Raw genomic sequence first — 22,167 nt, 5'->3', positions numbered from 1 at the left:
TGTTGTGAAGGTGATAGTGTTGTGAAAGTGAGGGTGTTGTGAAGGTGATAGTCTTGTGAAAGTGAGGGTGTTGTGAAGGTGACAGTGTTGTGAAAGTGAGGGTGTTGTGAAGGTGATAGTGTTGTGAAAGTGAGGGTGTTGTGAAGGTGATAGTCTTGTGAAAGTGAGGGTGTTGTGAAGGTGATAGTGTTGTGAAAGTGAGGGTGTTGTGAAGGTGATAGTGTTGTGAAAGTGAGGGTGTTGTGAAGGTGATAGTCTTGTGAAAGTGAGGGTGTTGTGAAGGTGATAGTCTTGTGAAAGTGAGGGTGTTGTGAAGGTGATAGTGTTGTGAAAGTGAGGGTGTTGTGAAGGTGATAGTCTTGTGAAAGTGAGGGTGTTGTGAAGGTGATAGTCTTGTGAAAGTGAGGGTGTTGTGAAGGTGATAGTCTTGTGAAAGTGACGGTGTTGTGAAGGTGATAGTGTTGTGAAAGTGAGGGTGTTGTGAAGGTGATAGTCTTGTGAAAGTGAGGGTGTTGTGAAGGTGATAGTCTTGTGAAAGTGAGGGTGTTGTGAAGGTGATAGTCTTGTGAAAGTGAGGGTGTTGTGAAGGTGATAGTCTTGTGAAAGTGAGGGTGTTGTGAAGGTGATAGTGTTGTGAAAGTGAGGGTGTTGTGAAGGTGATAGTCTTGTGAAAGTGAGGGTGTTGTGAAGGTGATAGTCTTGTGAAAGTGAGGGTGTTGTGAAGGTGATAGTCTTGTGAAAGTGACGGTGTTGTGAAGGTGATAGTGTTGTGAAAGTGACGGTGTTGTGAAGGTGATAGTCTTGTGAAAGTGAGGGTGTTGTGAAGGTGATAGTCTTGTGAAAGTGACGGTGTTGTGAAGGTGATAGTCTTGTGAAAGTGACGGTGTTGTGAAGGTGATAGTGTTGTGAAAGTGAGGGTGTTGTGAAGGTGATAGTCTTGTGAAAGTGAGGGTGTTGTGAAGGTGATAGTCTTGTGAAAGTGACGGTGTTGTGAAGGTGATAGTGTTGTGAAAGTGAGGGTGTTGTGAAGGTGATAGTCTTGTGAAAGTGAGGGTGTTGTGAAGGTGATAGTGTTGTGAAAGTGAGGGTGTTGTGAAGGTGATAGTGTTGTGAAAGTGAGGGTGTTGTGAAGGTGATAGTCTTGTGAAAGTGAGGGTGTTGTGAAGGTGATAGTGTTGTGAAAGTGAGGGTGTTGTGAAGGTGATAGTGTTGTGAAAGTGAGGGTGTTGTGAAGGTGATAGTGTTGTGAAAGTGAGGGTGTTGTGAAGGTGATAGTGTTGTGAAAGTGAGGGTGTTGTGAAGGTGATAGTGTTGTGAAAGTGAGGGTGTTGTGAAGGTGATAGTGTTGTGAAAGTGCGGGTGTTGTGAAGGTGATAGTGTTGTGAAAGTGAGGGTGTTGTGAAGGTGATAGTGTTGTGAAAGTGAGGGTGTTGTGAAGGTGATAGTGTTGTGAAAGTGAGGGTGTTGTGAAGGTGATAGTCTTGTGAAAGTGAGGGTGTTGTGAAGATGATAGTCTTGTGAAAGTGAGGGTGTTGTGAAGGTGATAGTGTTGTGAATGTGAGGGTGTTGTGAAGGTGATAGTGTTGTGAAAGTGAGGGTGTTGTGATGGTGATAATGTTGTGACAGTGAGGGTGTTGTGAAGGTGATAGTGTTGTGAAAGTGAGGGTGTTGTGAAGGTGATAGTCTTGTGAAAGTGAGGGTGTTGTGAATGTGATAGTCTTGTGAAAGTGAGGGTGTTGTGAAGGTGATAATGTTGTGACAGTGAGGGTGTTGTGAAGGTGATAGTGTTGTGAAAGTGAGGGTGTTGTGAAGGTGATAGTCTTGTGAAAGTGAGGGTGTTGTGAATGTGATAGTCCTGTGAAAGTGAGGGTGTTGTGAAGGTGATAATGTTGTGACAGTGAGGGTGTTGTGAAGGTGATAGTGTTGTGAAAGTGAGGGTGTTGTGAAGGTGATAGTCTTGTGAAAGTGAGGGTGTTGTGAAGGTGATAGTCTTGTGAAAGTGAGGGTGTTGTGAAGGTGATAGTCTTGTGAAAGTGAGGGAGTTGTGAAGGTGATAGTGTTGTGAAAGTGAGGGTGTTGTGAAGGTGATAGTGTTGTGAAAGTGAGGGAGTTGTGAAGGTGATAGTGTTGTGAAAGTGAGGGTGTTGTGAAGGTGATAGTGTTGTGAAAGTGCGGGTGTTATGAAGTTGATAGTGTTGTGAAAGTGAGGGTGTTGTGAAGGTGATAATGTTGTGAAAGTGCGGTTGTTGCAAAGGTGATAGTGTTGTGAAAGCGAGGGTGTTGTGAAGGTGATAGTGTTGTGAAAGTGAGGGTGTTGTGAAGGTGATAGTGTTGTGAAAGTGAGGGTGTTGTGAAGGTGATAGTGTTGTGAAAGCGAGGGTGTTGTGAAGGTGATAGTGTTGTGAAAGTGAGGGTGTTGTGAAGGTGATAGTGTTGTGAAAGTGCGGGTGTTATGAAGTTGATAGTGTTGTGAAAGTGAGGGTGTTGTGAAGGTGATAGTGTTGTGAAAGTGCGGGTGTTGTGAAGTTGATAGTGTTGTGAAAGTGAGGGTGTTGTGAAGGTGATAGTGTTGTGAAAGTGAGGGTGTTGTGAAGGTGATAATGTTGTGACAGTGAGGGTGTTGTGAATGTGATAGTGTTGTGAAAGTGAGGGTGTTGTGAAGGTGATAGTGTTGTGAAAGTGAGGGTGTTGTGAAGGTGATAGTCTTGTGAAAGTGAGGGTGTTGTGAAGGTGATAGTCTTGTGAAAGTGAGGGTGTTGTGAAGGTGATAGTCTTGTGAAAGTGAGGGAGTTGTGAAGGTGATAGTGTTGTGAAAGTGAGGGTGTTGTGAAGGTGATAGTGTTGTGAAAGTGAGGAAGTTGTGAAGGTGATAGTGTTGTGAAAGTGAGGGTGTTGTGAAGGTGATAGTGTTGTGAAAGTGCGGGTGTTATGAAGTTGATAGTGTTGTGAAAGTGAGGGTGTTGTGAAGGTGATAATGTTGTGAAAGTGCGGTTGTTGCAAAGGTGATAGTGTTGTGAAAGCGAGGGTGTTGTGAAGGTGATAGTGTTGTGAAAGTGAGGGTGTTGTGAAGGTGATAGTGTTTTGAAAGTGAGGGTGTTGTGAAGGTGATAGTGTTGTGAAAGCGAGGGTGTTGTGAAGGTGATAGTGTTGTGAAAGTGAGGGTGTTGTGAAGGTGATAGTGTTGTGAAAGTGCGGGTGTTATGAAGTTGATAGTGTTGTGAAAGTGAGGGTGTTGTGAAGGTGATAGTGTTGTGAAAGTGCGGGTGTTGTGAAGTTGATAGTGTTGTGAAAGTGAGGGTGTTGTGAAGGTGATAGTGTTGTGAAAGTGAGGGTGTTGTGAAGGTGATAGTGTTGTGAAAGTGAGGTTGTTGTGAAGGTGATAATGTTGTGACAGTGAGGGTGTTGTGAATGTGATAGTGTTGTGAAAGTATGGGTGTTGTGAAGGTGATATTGTTGTGAAAGTGAGGGTGTTGTGAAGGTGATAGTGTTGTGAAAGTGCGGGTGTTGTGAAGGTGATAGTGTTGTGAAAGCGAGGGTGTTGTGAGTGTTGTGAAAGCGAGGGTGTTGTGAAGGTGATAGTGTTGTGAAGGTGATAGTGTTGTGAAAGTGAGGGTGTTGTGAAGGTGATAGTGTTGTGAAAGAGAGGGTGTTGTGAAGGTGATAGTGTTGTGAAAGAGAGGGTGTTGTGAAGGTGATAGTGTTGTGAAAGTGAGGGTGTTGTGAAGGTGATAGTGTTGTGAAAGTGAGGGTGTTGTGAAGGTGATAGTGTTGTGAAAGTGAGGTTGTTGTGAAGGTGATAATGTTGTGACAGTGAGGGTGTTGTGAATGTGATAGTGTTGTGAAAGTATGGGTGTTGTGAAGGTGATATTGTTGTGAAAGTGAGGGTGTTGTGAAGGTGATAGTGTTGTGAAAGTGCGGGTGTTGTGAAGGTGATAGTGTTGTGAAAGCGAGGGTGTTGTGAAGGTGATAGTGTTGTGAAAGCGAGGGTGTTGTGAAGGTGATAGTGTTGTGAAGGTGATAGTGTTGTGAAAGTGAGGGTGTTGTGAAGGTGATAGTGTTGTGAAAGCGAGGGTGTTGTGAAGGTGATAGTGTTGTGAAAGCGAGGGTGTTGTGAAGGTGATAGTGTTGTGAAGGTGATAGTGTTGTGAAAGTGAGGGTGTTGTGAAGGTGATAGTGTTGTGAAAGTGAGGGTGTTGTGAAGGTGATAGTGTTGTGAAAGTGAGGGTGTTGTGAAAGTGATAATGTTGTGAAAGTGAGGGTGTTGTGAATGTGATAGTGTTGTGAAAGTGCGGGTGTTGTGAAGGCGAGGTTAACTTATTCATAAGAATTAACAATTGGGCGTCTACACTACAGACTGAATGTTTGTCATCTTACTGGCACTAAAGTTAACTTATAAGTCTGACTCTTATGATTATTACTGACTCTACGTCGTCACTGAAGGCTACTGACTCTACGTCGTCACTGAAGGCTACTGACTCTACGTCGTCACTGAAGGCTACTGACTCTACGTCGTCACTGAAGGCTACTGACTCTACGTCGTCACTGGAGGCTACTGACTCTACGTCGTCACTGAAGGCTACTGACCCTACGTCGTCACTGAAGGCTACTGACTCTACGTCGTCACTGGAGGCTACTGACTCTACGTCGTCACTGAAGGCTACTGACTCTACGTCGTCACTGAAGGCTACTGACTCTACGTCGTCACTGAAGGCTACTGACTCTACGTCGTCACTGAAGGCTACTGACTCTACGTCGTCACTGAAGGCTACTGACTCTACGTCGTCACTGAAGGCTACTGACTCTACGTCGTCACTGAAGGCTACTGACTCTACGTCGTCACTGAAGGCTACTGACTCTACGTCGTCACTGAAGGCTACTGACTCTACGTCGTCACTGGAGGCTACTGACTCTACGTCGTCACTGAAGGCTACTGACTCTACGTCGTCACTGAAGGCTACTGACTCTACGTCGTCACTGAAGGCTACTGACTCTACGTCGTCACTGAAGGCTACTGACTCTACGTCGTCACTGAAGGCTACTGACTCTACGTCGTCACTGAAGGCTACTGACTCTACGTCGTCACTGAAGGCTACTGACTCTACGTCGTCACTGAAGGCTACTGACTCTACGTCGTCACTGGAGGCTACTGACTCTACGTCGTCACTGAAGGCTACTGACTCTACGTCGTCACTGGAGGCTACTGACTCTACGTCGTCACTGAAGGCTACTGACTCTACGTCGTCACTGAAGGCTACTGACTCTACGTCGTCACTGAAGGCTACTGACTCTACGTCGTCACTGAAGGCTACTGACTGTACGTCGTCACTGAAGGCTACTGACTGTACGTCGTCACTGAAGGCTACTGACTCTACGTCGTCACTGAAGGCTACTGACTCTACGTCGTCACTGAAGGCTACTGACTCTACGTCGTCACTGAAGGCTACTGACTCTACGTCGTCACTGAAGGCTACTGACTCTACGTCGTCACTGAAGGCTACTGACTCTACGTCGTCACTGAAGGCTACTGACTCTACGTCGTCACTGAAAGCTACTGACTCTACGTCGTCACTGAAGGCTACTGACTCTACGTCGTCACTGAAGGCTACTGACTCTACGTCGTCACTGAAGGCTACTGACTCTACGTCGTCACTGAAGGCTACTGACTCACATAATGACTCTAACAACGTGCTCACTGGAGAAGCCAAATATAGTTACTCAAAAATCCGGGAAAAGGGAATTAATGTACAATTGTTTGTGGATTCCATCGCACATTGGATTACTTCGTGGTAAAGTTGATAAGTTAGCCAAAGTACCCTGAAGGAAAATGTAGAATATAACTTTGGTGTATCTGTGTCTAGCATTAGGAATAATATTAGGAGAGAAGTAGATAATGAAACTGAATGTTATAGAAATGCAGTTAGAAACCTGAGTAGATCTGGAACCAACTATGATAACACGAACGTAGATAAGTACATTTATGGAGCACCTGCAGAGTTTGGCAGACACACGGACTGACCAGTGTTGTAATAGCCAGGCTTAGGCTTCCTTCCAGGTATTTTTTGCAATTTAGTAAACACATTGAAGAGGCGGGGCCAGGAGCTGAGTATCGACCCCTGCAACCACAATTAGGTGAGTACAGATGATAGTCAAACTAAAGCTAGGTATATGGTCAGTCTTATGGTAACTATCTTCAACACAATGTCCTTAATTGTCGACTTACTGAGGAATATAGAGATAGTATAACAACCTAGGTGATATGTCAAGGCATCTTATTAATGAAAATAAGATACCAGATATATTAAGCAAATATCTCAAATTTGCTTGTAACAAATAAGACAATCGTAGATTAAATCAAGATGTATTTCTGTTACCCCTTGTAGGGCCTAGTTCTTAGGTCTTTGTGTATCCTTATGCATTACCATCCATAGGATGGACATGGTGTGTACAATAAACTAGCCATTACCATCCATAGGATGGACATGGTGTGTACAATAAACTAGCCATTGATAGGTAAGACACATATGCAACAGTTAGGTATCTTTATTATGAAACGTTTCGCCGACACAGGAGCCTACTGTGTAGGCGAAACGTTTCATAATAAATTTACCTAACTGTTGCATATGTGTCTTACCTATCAACCTGTCGGTATTTTATACCATTTTAATGTTCAAACTAGCCATTACCATCCATAGGATGGACATGGTGTGTACAATAAACTAGCCATTACCATCCATAGGATGGACTTGGGGTATACAATAAACTAGCCGCTTCGGTTTCAAAATCTAAATCAATCTGAACTTTTAAACAACTTTTGTCTTGTTTTCTAAAACTATAAAACCGTCCAACCATTTTAACTTAAGCACTGCAGAAAACCTACTGGCCCATGGTAGGCAGGTCCAAGTCACCTACTGGCAGAAGCCAGTCAGGTAGTAATTTAAAACTCTTGTTTTTCTAAGATTTTGGTGTGTGTTTTATTAATGTTTTGTGTGTGTGATGTTTCACTTTTCCAGGGACGGGTTCCTGAGCCAGAATGAGTTCGCAGCGCTGTGTCGAGCACTCTTCAGGAACGAGCGAGGTAAACCTTACCCAGTCGACACCGCCATGCTGGACACTATCTTCACTATCTTTGACACTAACAAGGTAAGTGGTGATGGTGGTGGTGGATGGTGGTAGTGGTGATGGTGGTGGTGATGGTGGTGGTGGTGATGGTGATAATGGTGGTGGTGTGATGGTTGTGGTGGTGGTGATGATGGTGGTGGTAGTTTGGTGGTGGTGGTGGTGGTGATGATGATGGTGGTGGTGATGGTGGTGGTGGTGGTGGTGGTGGTGGTGATGATGGTGGTGCTACTGGTGATGGTGGTGCTACTGGTGATGGTGACAGTGGTTCCAACAATTTCGTGTCTCCTATTGTCACTCCCAATCTCCCACAGTCTCTCACAGTCTCCCACAGTCTCCCACAGTCTCCAACAGTCTCTCACAACCTCCAACGGTCTCACCGTCATGTTAATCATCATTACCTCTGATATATTCTTCTTAATTAAGACTAACACCGTAATTAATAATAGTAATTGTACGTAATTACCAGCCAGCAGCGTCAGGTTACAAGTTAGGAAACTCCAAAGTGAGAGACACTGTACTGGCAGGCAGGCAGGCAGGCAGGAAGGAAGGAAGGAAGGAAGGAAGGAAGGGAGGGAGGAAGGAAGGCAGGCAGGCAGGCAGGCAAGCAGGCAGGCAGGCAGGCAGGCAGGCAGGCAGGCAGGCAGGCAGGCAGGCAGGCAGGCAGGCAGGCAAGCAGGCAGGCAGGCAGGCAAGCAGGCAGGCAGGCAGGCAGGCAGGCAGGCAGGCAGGGAGGAGGGCAGGAGATAGGGAAGAAGAGAAGGAGATAGGAAGGGTGGGAGGTAATTGAGGAGAAAAGGAGGGAAGGAGGAAATTAGGGAGAGGACACAGGGAGGGAAGGAGTTAGGAAGAAAATAAGGAAGGAAGGAAGATTTGTGATTTTGACAACTATCATCATCTTCACAATCATTATCTAAATTATTATCACCATCTCCATAAGAACATAAGAAGGAACAATGCATCAGCCCCACTGCTACAAGTCAGTCAGGTCCAACTCACACCCACTCATGTATTTATCTAACCTACTTTTAAAACTGCACAACGTTTTAGCTTCAGTGGCGCTACTCAGGAGTTTGTTCCACTCAGCCACAACTCTATTACCGAACCGGTGCTTTCCTATATCCTTTTTTAAACCTATTTTTTTTCCAATTAGTTAGATACTTTTAGCATCATCCCTTTTATTTATTCCTGTTTTTCATTTGTACACCTCAGTCATATCCCCCTACTTCTACGCTTTTCTATAGTGCAGATTCAGGGCCTCAGTCATCCTCCTTTGTACGATTTCCAGCGCATTTATGTCCATTTTGTAATACGGTGACCAGAACTGTGCAGCATAATCTAAATGAGGCCTAACCAAAGACATATAGAGTTGAACAACCTGAAGGCTCCTGTTATTTATACTTCTTGATATGAAGCCAAGAATTCTATTCGCTTTATTACGAACACTTATGCACTGTTGTCTTGGTTTTAGATTACTGCTAACCAGAACTACTAAATCTTTTTCGTAATCTGTGATATTAAGAGCCACACAATACCGTGTCTGCAACAATTCACATTATTGCATCTATCTATCTATCTTGCAGGACCACGTAATAGACAAGGAAGAGTTCCGCTACTGCTGGCAGAAATGGATCAAGCAGGTGAGTACCCTAATTACTCTCATTCCTACTGGACAAGCAGATGAATACCCTAATTACCTAATAGACAAGCAGGTGAATACCCTAATTATTCTCATAATTACCTACTGGATAAGCAGGTGATTGCCCTAATTACCTACTGCACAAGTAGGTGAGTACCCTAATTACTATCTTAATTACCTAGGGAACATTAATTACCACTGACTATTTTTACTTAATGCTAACTAGCCTACCTCACTGAGTATCCCTGCCCCAGGATGCCACCCACAGCAGTCGGCTAGCACCCAGGTACCTACTTACTGCCGCGGGCCGCGGGGGCGTTGACCCCCGGAACTCTCTCCAGGTAAACTCCAGGCAGTATAGCAGTAGCACTGCAGTAGTAGTAGTGGTGGTATTGTTAAGGATGACCCCCATGTGTTAAGTGGTAATGATGAGTGTTGTGTTGCAGGTGGTACGACCAGTAACAGCGCTGGTGGTCGTGGACGTACAGAACGACTTCATCTCCGGCTCCCTGGCTATCAGCAACTGTCCAGCGGGACAACAAGGAGAGGAGGTAACTACACTCTTAAGTTTTATATCCTAGAAAATATATTTACGATGCAAATTATGTAAGCATTGTTTTGATGAGGTTACTCTGGCTTCAGAAGAGGAGGCATGTTGCGAAGCAAGTTGGAAGTAGCACTGCAGCAGGCCTACTGGCCCAAGGTAGTCAGGTCAAAGTCACATCCACTAGCACCAGCACAAGCTAGTCTGAGTAGCTATGTATAGCCATGCGGAAGTACTAATGTATACGTGTATATATTTGCTACATGAGGGACAGAGTTGAGGTGAGTAAAATTATTGGAGCATAAAGGATGGATGTGATGAAGGCATACAAGTTAGGTAAGGTTTGTCAGTAGTTGACCAGAGTTTGAAATTTGAAGGTGATTGGATATGGCGTTTTGAAGCTATAAATGAAAACCTTAGATGGTATGAGACAGTCGTAGCTGCTAGATGGACGGCTCTGGCATCACGCCGTGCAGTATGTAAGGGTTCAGTCAACTCAGGATTTTTAAAAACGCTATAATAATGCGAGTTTTCTATATTCTTCAGTGTTCCTTTTTGCAGTTATATTAGTTTTAAAATTCTCACCAGTCCTTCAAGAAAAAAAAATATGTGCATTCAGATAATATAAGTTGATAAAAAATCCAGATTCCTAGTTTTAAAAATATTTTTTTTTACGGATTTGGCAAATTTTCCCCACATAAACTAATTTAATAGTATTATCCTGGTCATAAGAGGCATCATCTGTTAAATATTAAAGCCGTTCAGAAGAGGTGGACGCATATATACCAATCGTGATGACTAAACAAATCAAAATTTCACACAATTTGATATACAAAATGGTAAGTGATGTAGCAACAAACTTGACTGTCACTCTCCATTATGGTGGTATTAAGACACAACTGTTTGTATATTGATGCTCCGCTACTGAGGATTTTGGAAGTTATTTGAACCATTCCAAGATGCTGGGAATGGGTTCAATAACTTTGGTCACCTGGACATCAGGTCTTCCTGGGGTCTGGTCCTCGTTACTGTACACAGGTGTTCAAGGTTTGAATGTAACCGGATGAGGAGTTCGCGAGCTACGAGCAAAATAAAATCGACAAGAGGAAGGAAAAAATTCAGGCAACATATTCTAGGAATTAATATTCTAATTAATGCAACATAGTTGAACAAAATTTATACCATATAATTCTTAATATGTGCCGTATGCAAATAATGGCGTTCTTAAATTCAGTAAATCCAGAAAACTGAAAAAATGGTATAGTAGGTTATTATTAATGTTATAAATTTAGTGACAAACTACAGTTAAATATAGGAAAGAGGACGAGAAGTTTTGGCCAATGAAAGGAATATTCAAAACCATATATCACATTACATCTGCTGAAGAGTGCCCCAGTTGGAGGTCGAAATATACAGACCAACACGTAGGTTATTACCTGCCACCGTACATCAACATTCATTCTAAGTTATGGATCTTATCCAGATACCCGAGGGCCAGACAGGAGCCCAGGATGCAGCAGGTATTTCCCCTGTGGATGACCACACGGTGGAGCAAGACGGTGACCACCCGCAACTCTCCAGTAAGTCTGGTGGTTGTGGAGCTCACGCCTTTGAGGACACATCTGGCTCCTTTTTCCAAGGTCCAGACATTTTTGATAAGTTTACATCCAAAGAGGTACTTATTGTTCCAGGTTACTATATTGTACTTGTTGATCCAAACTTCTATACTGTACTTGCTGATCCAAGCTTCTATACTGTACTTGCTGATCCAAGTTACTATACTGTACTTGTTGATCCAAGCTTCTATACTGTACTTGTTGATCCAAGCTTCTATACTGTACTTGTTGATCCAAGCTACTATACTGTACTTGTTGATCCAAACTTCTATACTGTACTTGTTGATCCAAGCTTCTATACTGTACTTGTTGATCCAAGCTTCTATACTGTACTTGTTGATCCAAGCTTCTATACTGTACTTGTTGATCCAAGCTTCTATACTGTACTTGTTGTTCCAAGTTACTATATTGTACTTGTTGATCCAAGCTTCTGTATTGTACTTGCTGATCCAAGCTTCTATACTGTACTTGCTGATCCAAGTTACTATACTGTACTTGTTGATCCAAGCTTCTATACTGTACTTGTTGATCCAAGTTTCTATACTGTACTTGTTGATCCAAGCTTCTATACTGCACTTGTTGATCCAAACTTCTATACTGCACTTGTTGATCCAAACTTCTATAGATACTGCACTTGTTGATCCAAACTTCTATACTGTACTTGTTGTTCCAAGTTACTATACTGTACTTGTTGGTTATTGCCTTTGTAAAGTTTTGTATTTGTTGATCCAGACCTCTTGAAAGTATTTGCTCAGCATATCTGCAACCCTACGATCAGCAACACCACCCTGCTGACCAACACTGAGATGTAAGCATCAGTCAGCACAGCTGGTACAGTAATACAATCTCACACTAGTTGTTTGCCAGGCGATTACTAGGAATATGAGGATTGCACGGTCGAGCTGTCCTTGCACTACCGTCCACAGGATGGATATGGGGTGCACAATAAACTAGCCACTTCGATGGCAAAATCTAATTCTAATTTCAGCAAGATATTAGACTCTATAACCCCACTCGGTGGATGATCAGATGCAGCATTCTCCACCTGACCACAGCATTCTGAACCGACTATAAATACTCGCGTACCTTCCACCCCAGGCAGATCTGTTTGTGACTTGAAAAAGCCCACTGTATGGGCGAAACGTTGTCAATAAAGGATCACATTATACTGTGTCGGTATTTTATACCATTTATTTCCACTAGGCTGTGGTAAAACATTTTTTTTAGTACACCGGCCGTTTCCCTACAAAGGTATAACGACCCACTCATAATAAGGAAAACATATTCACTATGATTCACATTTGCTGCCTCCAAGATTTACACCTTTGCATTTAACTGCTTACTGAGCAGACGATACATTTCGACAATAAAGATACCAAACTGTTGCGTATATGTCTTATTCATTGTGACACAGTGTTGCATTCACTGCCTTGCAAGCAGTGTGCAGACTTGGCACATTTCATATTATTCTACAAACTTCAACATTCTCCCATAAGATTGGCTTCACGACATAAGAACATAAGAAGGAGCACATGCTAGGCAAGTTTTCCTCGAACCCAAACCCACTAGGTAACATTCCCTCAAGCTTACACAAGTTAGACCGTGAAGATCACGTTGGTCAGCGACCAATTGGCCACAAGTACACTTGTAGCCAGTGTAAAGAGCAGTAGTGAGGCGCTGCAGTGTGGAGGATGTGTCGACATGTTTAACAGTTTTCCTTTTGGACTTTGCAGCTGTATATATCTGCTGTAATTAATATTTCCCAGTTGCACTGTGTGTGGGCCAGCATTGTAGATAATCTTAGTGTTGAGTTATTATTATTATTATTATTATTATTATTATTATTATTATTATTATTGTTGTTGTTGTTGTTGTTATTTTTGTTGTTAGGAGTTATGCAGTACTTGAAGAATGTTAAGTAATCAGGGTTGATCCAAGGAAGGAAATGTTAGCAATTTTTTCCACCATATATATTGGTCTCTGTTATATATTACAATTGGTCTTGGCACTACAGGTGATCCCACCCATTAATCGAGTACTAGAAGAAAACCGGTTCGACATGGTAGTGTACTCCCTTGACTGGCACCCTGAGAACCACGTGTCCTTCATTGACAACGTGCACCAGCGCCTCCTACACGAGTCCTGCAAGGTCAGCTCCTCATCATCACATCCTCATCCCATCATTCTCTTTCGTATCCTCTATTTTCTTTCCAGGTATTGCCGTCTTCTTTCTTCATCACTCACCCATCCCCTCCATCCGTGTCCTGTACTAAATCTCTTAACCAGTTACATCAAAATAAAAAAATATATTAATATTAATTTAATGGTTGTTTTCGGCATAATATCAACTCCAGCTTCCCAGATATCTGATTATAATACCCAAGTGTATCAGTTATCTTCGTCACCAATATGAAGGCGAATCTAAATAAGCAAATTATACAAAACATTACTTACCTGGCACTTGGAAATGTATCGTCATGTTGTGACAGATCACCAGCGACGAGGCTAAGGTGTACGACACAGTCATCTTTGACATCCGAGGTGATGGCAAGCAGATGGAACAGAAGCTGTGGCCGCGACACTGTGTTCAGAATACCTGGGGTGCTGAGCTCCACAAGGACCTCAAGGTATGTATACAGCGCTGTATAGCCCTTGTGGTTTAGCGCTTCTTTTTTATTATAATAATAATAATCAAGGTATGTATGTGGCTGCCATACTCTACAACATTACTCTGGCAACTAAACTACCCGTTCCTCAAAGTATCTACCCGGAGTGTTGTTACCAGTCTACCTTTCAGTTTTAAACTTATCCATCTCAGTGATTACAACTGATTTTTTTTTCAGTTCATCTCGAGACAAAATCTCTGAGGAAATCACACGTACCATGCATTTATCTATTCTATCTTTCATTCTAAGCTTCATACTGCCCTTAGATTTACATCACAAATGATATTTCCTCCTTAGAATTCCCAATTGCTCTGGCAGATTGTTGAGGACGCAGTGTTCGTGTACAAGGGCACAGACCCAGACACCGACTCCTACAGTGCTTTCTGGGACAACAATAAGATATCACACACGTCCTTGAATGAAGAACTACAAAAGAGGAATGTCACAGACGTCTTCATTTGTGGTATTGCTTACGACATCTGCGTTGGTATGTTCTTAATGTGCTGATGCATGCCATTAGTGTATGTGTTGGTGTTATGTGATCATGAATGTAATACAAATGCGGCACATTGATGTAATATTGATGCACTACGTTAATGCAATATTAATATTGTACATTGATTTTCTCTTATTAAAATACTACACAAGAGTTAATGTGTTGACCTCCACAATTGTGCCCAGATGGAAGGGCATAACCCCCAGCTACATAATACACACACGACTCATTACAGCGGCTACAACGAGGCATGCCATCGAGGAAGGCTACAGAACTATGCTTATAGACGATGCAGCCAGAGGTGTGTGTGACAAGGACATTCAGGCCACCAAGAACCACACCATAGCTAACAATGGCCTCATTGTCACTTCCTCTCAGGTCGGTTCTTCAACACCCCGGTTTTCTTTCATGAATTCAATCGTCGAGTTAAATTTTCCCATCTTGTTTCAACTCTTGCCGAGTACATGATATTTTTTTTAAGTTTAAAATTGTCTTTCATATATATAAACTCAATTATATTTAGTTACATACCATTATCTAGCCTAGCATACTAGTCTTACGTCACTTGTACTTGACATAATGTTTGCTTAACCCCTTAACTGTCCAAACGTAGATCTACGTTTGGACAGTTAAGGGGTAACGTACTCTAGCCTAATAGGTCAGCTTCACATCACCTGTACTAAATATAATGGTTACTTAACGTACTCTAGCCTAATAGGTCAGCTTCACATCACCTGTAAGGGATGCATTGCTATCTGACAGCTTCTTTTTTTGTTTCTCTTACAGATCAAGAGTCTGGCCACTGGACGCGACAGACCTCCGGTGCTGGCTTACAGACTCGCACTTGAACTAGCGAAGAAGATGAAGAAAAAATAGAAGACAAGAACCTGAGAAGAAAAATAGAAAGAAATAATAATTGAAGTGATATGAAATGAAAATGAAGGTATATTAGCCTAGAGCAAGGAAAGAAAAGAAGAGCTTAGAGGCGGTGAGATGGAAAAATGAGATGCATACATACTTACACTCCCTCCCCCCCCCCCCCCCCAAAAAAAAAAAAAATCAGTCAATAGGATGAAATGGAACCAACAAGACACTTTTTACCCCAAAGCATTTTACAAATTTCCCAATATTCCTACTCCAAATTTAGATCAAACTCCAGTGACTCGAAGTGGATAGATAAGATATTAAAACATCTGGGTGAAGAGACCGGCATTTATAGACTCAAGTGCTACATCTGGATATCTCTATTGTAGACGTTTCGCCATCCAGTGGCTTTATCGATACAGATTCTAGGACATAATTAGAAGACTGAACTATATACAAAAGATGAGGTAATCATTCCCTCAGCCTTGGAGTTAGTGTTCACAATAACTCCAAGGCTAATTATGTCCTAGAATCTGTATTGATAAAGCAACTGGATGGCGAAACGTCTACAATAAAGATATCCAGATGTTGCACATGTGTCTTAACTTTCATATTGTCGGTATTTTATACCTTTCCTGCACAACATTTATAGACTAATGAAAGACGGTCACCTTACTGCCCAGTATATTCAGTTTAAGAGAGAAGTCAATAGTGGGATAAGGAAAGCCATAAGAGAATATGAAATTAAGGTCACGAGGGAATCAAAGAAGCAACCCAAACGGTTTCCCGCAGGTATATAAAGGACTAAGATTAAGAGAAAAGATAGACTTACTTAAATGTAACTCAGGTCAACTTAATGTTAGTGACAAGATATGTATCATTTTCAACACTTATTTCCTCAGGTTTTTATATAAGAAGATACAAATGAAATCCCAGAACTCAGTTATGTTGGTTAGGACAAGAATAAATTATGGAAGATCACAGTCACTAGTGACATAATCCTCAAACAACTATATAGATTGAAGCCAAATAAGCCACTGTGTCCTGATGAACTGTTCTTAAGGAATGTAAGAAGGGTCTTAGCAATATATCAGCCAGTCTTTTCAAGTCACTACAAACAGGTAATCGTACTGAATAAGTGGAAAATGGCAAATGTGATAACTATTTACAAAGTGGGAGACATCCTTAGCTTCAAATTATTATAGACCAATCAGCTTCACCTCAATTATGGGAAGTTGATGGAATCAGTAACTGAAGATGCAATTTAAAACCACCTTGAAAGGTGATTGGTGAAAAAAGTAGCAGCACATGTTATGGGAGGAGAAATTATCTCCTGGGTCGAAGCTTGGCTGACCGACAGGCAACAGAGTTGGCAAAAATGGCGAGAAATCAGAATGGGGACTCGTTACTAGTAGTATGCAACAGGGGTCAGTACTGGGACCCTTCCCGTTCACAATCTATATAAACGACGTAAATAAAGGATTAAATAGTAACACGTACGTTTACCGATGACACTAAAATAAGCCGTCAGATAACTTCTGATGAGGACACTAATCAAATATAGGATGACCTGGATAGGTTGAAGTTGTGGTCAAGAGAAGTGGCAGATACGATTCAATTTGTCATTGGGGCGAGAACTTTGGGTAACTAAAAAACAGGGTTGGATGGGTGTGTGAGTTGGTGGGGATGGGTGCGAGTTAGACCCACCTACCAAGGGCCAGAGGCCTCTTGAAGTGTTCCTGTATTCTTATGTTTTTATTCAGTATGGACCTTAGCAAATGACGACTTTAAGCTTGGCTTACAAGCTTGAAACCAAGCCCAACTCTGTCACTTATAAAGGTTAAATACTGCATAAAAGTGTCTTATTGGTTCCCATTTGTATATATTCTCATACCATTGTCGGTACAAAAGGATGAACAAAGAGTAGAAACAACTCAGTGTGTTCTATATGAGATAAAAGGTACACATATAGAACTAGAAAGTAGACACATAAACAAAAAATGTAGAAAAAATAATAATTCTATGCAAAATATATATATTACTATATATAATTATAACTATGGAATTATATGAGAAGCCTCGTGAATACAGATAACTGCTACTCAGCCACTACTAACATCGTGTAAGAATGTTGGTAGAATTACCGACAATATACTAAGTAAAAGGACACATGTGCAACTAATGTGACATTTTATTGTGGCAACGTTTCGCTCTCCAGGAGCTTTGTCAAGCCGTTACAAACAGTACAAGTTCATATTCATACAGGTTTGCCAGGACGGGTCCTGACCCGGGTCAGGACCCGTCCTGGCAAGCCTACATGAACTGTGTTGCTTGTAAAGGCTTGACAAAGCTCCTGGAGAGCGAAACGTTGCCACAATAAAATGTCACAGTAGCTGTACATGTATCCTTTTACCTAACATACTAACATTATGCATAATAAACCAACCATATATAATATACGATTTCTTATTGGCTAGTGATAAACTCGAGTGGCGTGAGTTTCAACTTGACCGGGGGCACAATGCTAGCATTTTAATAAGCAATTTGCTATCCAGAATGTTGGCATACTGCTGACCATTGTCTGCAAGCAAGCCTTTGTATAGGTTAGCTTAGGTTAGAATTAACTGATAGCTGCAGATTTATTACATTTACAAAATAGATGAGACTTCACATACTGGTATATAGTGTCATGTGAAAGCAATTTTAAGAGAAAAGCTTATTGTTTATAGAGTGTGGCAAGAGCTAGTAGTAACGCAAGGGATGTACACTACTCTCAGTGTCCAGTTGAAAACTTCCACAAAATTATAGATTACCGTAAAGGTATTTGTATAATGTGATTTTGAGGATAATTGCGTTGAGTATAATTTGTATTCCATAAATATTAAAACATTCCATCTTGTACTGCTATGTAAAGTATCTTACATCCCACTAACATAATTTTATCATATAGTGCTGTAATAGAATTAAAAAAAATAAGACTTAGAGCAAAAAGCATATTTTTTTTCAGACTTAACACTTAATTATTCCATTTGAAGTCCGATCTTATTTATTCTTGGCTATTATAACTATATAAAACTTAATATTTAATCATTGCCTAACTAAAGAAAAAATATTATACATTCAATGAACTAACGTCACAGACATGTACAACCTTAACCAGGTGCCATTTTTAATAGTAAATTTAAGTATATGTGTGGTATGTTATAAGCATAATATTTACCCACTTAACTATCTATGTATATCTAACATCTGACAATCTCTATTCTTGTATCAACTTTACTATATATGAGAAACTTATCCAAGGAGGATTTCTCTTTGATGAGAACTCCAAGAGTTGACTCACCTCAGCCAGTGACTCAGCTGACCAACAGTCTTACCATAAATATGTTAAAATTGGATGTGTTTATTATTCAGTAACGTGTGTTTTCACGTCAACATGAATAAAATTAAATATTGATTGAGACATTTCACAGTTTTGTTATATACACAACAGGTACTTTTGTATATAATATATATATATATATATATATATATATATATATATATATATATATATATATATATATATATATATATATATATATATATATATATATATATATATGAGTCTTGGCAGGAAGGCCATTAACTTAATCTCAGGGCAAGAGACATATCATTAAACAATGCAACAGTTAATTTCCTTGCCAGCCTTCATGGATAAGTTTGGTTTTATTATTAAAATTTGATAGACCACGATGTGTGTCTTTCTTCATCTTCCATATATGGCATCATGCCTGGTCAGAGCAACAAGCATTTTATTCCCCCCCCCCCCCCCCAAAAAAAAAGCTGCTGCCTGAGATGGTTTTCCTGTCATACTAGTTAACACACAATCTCTTTTTAAATAAAACAGTGAAATCTTTTTACTGTTGGACATTATTCAGAAAAGCCAACACAATTACTGTACATTTCCAATGCAAATTTGTACAAAAAAAATACAACTACAGTATATTTACAATTATTTACCACACTATGCTGTATCCAACTATATAATCTGCTGAAGAGGACGTCAGTTGGAGGTCAGAATATAGAAACAATACATCGAAGCAGTTTTCTCCAGATCTTGAGAACAACAACACTTCTCCATGCTCTCATTCTTCCTTATTCTACCTTCCCATGTCATCTTTAGTCTCCCTCTTAACCTTCGTTCATTTTATATCATTCACGTATACTCGTGTAAGAGTTTAAGTGCTTCATATGTTATTCATATCCATGTAGTCTCAAGCTACAGACTAAAACTTTAGCATTAAGGCAGTTAACATATATGAGAGAGCTGGGGGATAACAGGAAGTATTTCTTTGTCACTATTTGTTTCAACATCATGATTAGTTTCTCTTTGGAACCCTCACTGAATTACATTAGCATTTAAGAAGGAAAATCTGTCTAAAGCATATTCAAGTTATGACCATGTTAGTGGTGGTGAGTTCCTGAGCCCCCAGCTACAGTAATCCAGATTGATAAGTACGACTCATGTGCATCAGGTAGGTATCTTTATTCCGAAACGTTTCGCCTACACAGTAGGCTTCTTCAGTCGAATACAGAGGAGGCAGCAGAAGCAGTAGAGATATCAAGACGATGTAATCACCTTCGAAGACGTAGTTTTGAGGTGGTCAGTCACTCAACCTGGAGCAAAACATTTCAGGATAGAGATACCTAACTGATGCACATGTAAACTTATCAACTTGTCGGTATTGTATACCATTACAGTATACAGATGCTGCAAACCATGTGACTGCAACACTCATGGCTAGGTGCTGAAGCTAGAACGACTTTTTCTCATAACGATGAATGAGGAACTTACAGAGGCTCGGGTAGAAGCTACACTAGGTCAGTTTACTAGAACAAACTCGCCGAAGGCTAAGTTAGATGCTAGTAATATAGTTTGTATATACAAAATAAAAAATGAACCAGGCCTGAAATGCTACGAGGAGTGTAGGTGACATTATTTGTAATCGAAAATCTACAGAAATTAAAATCTACCATATATGTCTGTTGTTCGTCGAGCTCCAACAGCCCACCACAACGTTACAGTCTATTTGACTTAGTAAATTAACCATTAATATCACAGCTTACCCATGTAAATGTTTGAGTATCTTTAGTAGACTTGTTACTTGTGTGATTAGACTTGAATACCTCTAATATCAGCGTATGAAGTGCAACAGTTGCTAAGCTTCTTATGAGATGATCTAGGATTCTTGTTATGAGATGATCTAGGATTCTTGTTATGAGATGATCTAGGATTCTTGTTATGAGATGATCTAGGATTCTTGTTATGAGATGATCTAGGATTCTTGTTATGAGATGATCTAGGATTCTTGTTATGAGATGATCTAGGATTCTTGTTATGAGATGATCTAGGATTCTTGTTATGAGATGATCTAGGATTCTTGTTATGAGATGATCTAGGATTCTTGTTATGAGATGATCTAGGATTCTTGTTATGAGATGATCTAGGATTCTTGTTATGAGATGATCTAGGATTCTTGTTATGAGATGATCTTAATTACTGGAGTGAATGTTACAGCAAGACGCCATTATTGCTTACACAGATATAATATAAAGTGGCTGGTACTTCTACCATTGGACTAAAATTCACTGTTCACTAAAAACATGTGATTAAATATGTTGTCATTGTGCAGTATTATGAACGGGACACATGTGGAGCACATGGGTGTCTTCATTATGAAATTGTAATAATGCTGGTAGAATTACTAACAATATGTTAGGTAAAAGGACACAAGTGCAACTAATGTTACATTTTATTGTGGCAACGTTTCAAACCATTCATCACACACACATTTTATTGTGGCAACGTTTCGCTCTCCGGGAGCTTTGTCAGGCCGTTATAACAAACGATACAAGTTCAACACGGGTCCTGACCCGGGTCAAGATCCGTCTTGACAAACCTATGTGAACATGAGCTTGCAGTGTTCGTAACGGCTTGACATAGCTCCTGGAGAGCGAAACGTTGAAAAAAATAAAATGTAGCATTAGTTGCACTTGTGCCCTTTTTACGTACCATTATGATGTTTCGCCAGCCAGTGGTATTTTTTTTACCATTCAACAGAGGGACTGTATTCAGGAGACAGTGGGAAGGTGAGGTATCAGTCCCTCAACCTTGGATAGGTCTTCAGTTGGTATAAACCTTGGTAATAAATACCGACAAGTTTGTTTAGAAAGACACGTAAGTAAACACTATGATATATATATTAGAAAACGTTTCGGTCCTGGGACCTTGATCACTTCTAACATACAGAGGTAGAAAGACTATATATGTAGGCGGCTCTCACTCTCCGCCTATATATATATACTATCTTTCAACCTCTGTATGTTAGAAGTGATCAAGGTCCCAGGACCGAAACGTTTTCTAATAAATACATCATATGTTTACTTACGTGTCATTCTAAACCAACAGGTCGTCATTTACTTCACGTGTTACACATGTATCTTATTCATTAACTCGTCAGTAAAGTATACAACTAATGCAATGATATAATAACACATTCTCTATATCCTGTGTAAATTTTCCAATAATATATATATCCAATAATATATCCGCTTGAGTAAACAAACATTAAAATTTTGTGATATGCTATATTCAATATTTCAAGGGAACATTACTATTATTATTATTATTATCATTATATATATATATATATATATATATATATATATATATATATATATATATATATATATATATATATATATATATATATATATATATATATATATATATATATATATATATATATATATAACAAAGTGCTAAGTCCACATGGAACATATAGTGCCTTTTATTGGGTATAAAAGTGTTTTTTTCTAAACTGGAATATTCTATAATGGGTTCAGGAGGAGCTAGGAGAAACTGGAGATATAAATATTGTTAAGCGAATGTTATGAATAAAGAGTCAGTCCTCACTAACAACTGGTGTTAAAACCTTCCTATATATTACTGTCCATCCCCCCCCCCCAAAAAAAAAAAAATCCACAATATGGGCCCTGTGATGAATAGGGTAAAAAAAATCAGATTAGGCGTCAAAAAATTTTAATACAAATCCTCTATTTTTTTTAGTTCAAATAAAATTAGGTTTTATTGAAAAAACATTATTATTAATTATTATTATTATTGCAATAATTATTATTGATTATTATTATTGTTACTACTTTACAGTTATTATTCTTGCTAA

General features: G+C 40.1%; 1 protein-coding gene across 4 annotated transcripts in view; it reads left to right on the top strand.

Annotated features, from left to right (window-relative positions):
- Positions 1-21,905, top strand: part of Naam (Nicotinamide amidase) — a 127,392-nt gene extending 105,487 nt beyond the window's left edge. For 3 of the 4 annotated variants that reach the window (XM_053795356.2, XM_070091856.1, XM_070091855.1), the window contains exons 3-11: positions 7,011-7,140; positions 8,700-8,756; positions 9,202-9,306; positions 10,783-10,974; positions 12,930-13,064; positions 13,405-13,542; positions 13,900-14,068; positions 14,313-14,455; positions 14,864-21,905. In XM_053795356.2, coding sequence (XP_053651331.1) covers positions 7,011-7,140; positions 8,700-8,756; positions 9,202-9,306; positions 10,783-10,974; positions 12,930-13,064; positions 13,405-13,542; positions 13,900-14,068; positions 14,313-14,455; positions 14,864-14,953 — 1,159 coding nt within the window. In that variant the 3' untranslated portion in view covers positions 14,954-21,905. The remainder of the gene's footprint in view (positions 1-7,010; positions 7,141-8,699; positions 8,757-9,201; positions 9,307-10,782; positions 10,975-12,929; positions 13,065-13,404; positions 13,543-13,899; positions 14,069-14,312; positions 14,456-14,863) is intronic. The other variant, XM_053795365.2, reaches the window with a different exon arrangement.
- The last annotated feature ends 262 nt before the right edge of the window (positions 21,906-22,167 follow it).

This window comes from Cherax quadricarinatus, chromosome 37 (assembly GCF_038502225.1).
Source record: "Cherax quadricarinatus isolate ZL_2023a chromosome 37, ASM3850222v1, whole genome shotgun sequence".
Lineage (NCBI taxonomy): Eukaryota > Metazoa > Arthropoda > Malacostraca > Decapoda > Parastacidae > Cherax > Cherax quadricarinatus.
Note: the sequence above shows the minus strand (reverse complement) of the source record. Positions and strands in the feature narration are given on the sequence as shown.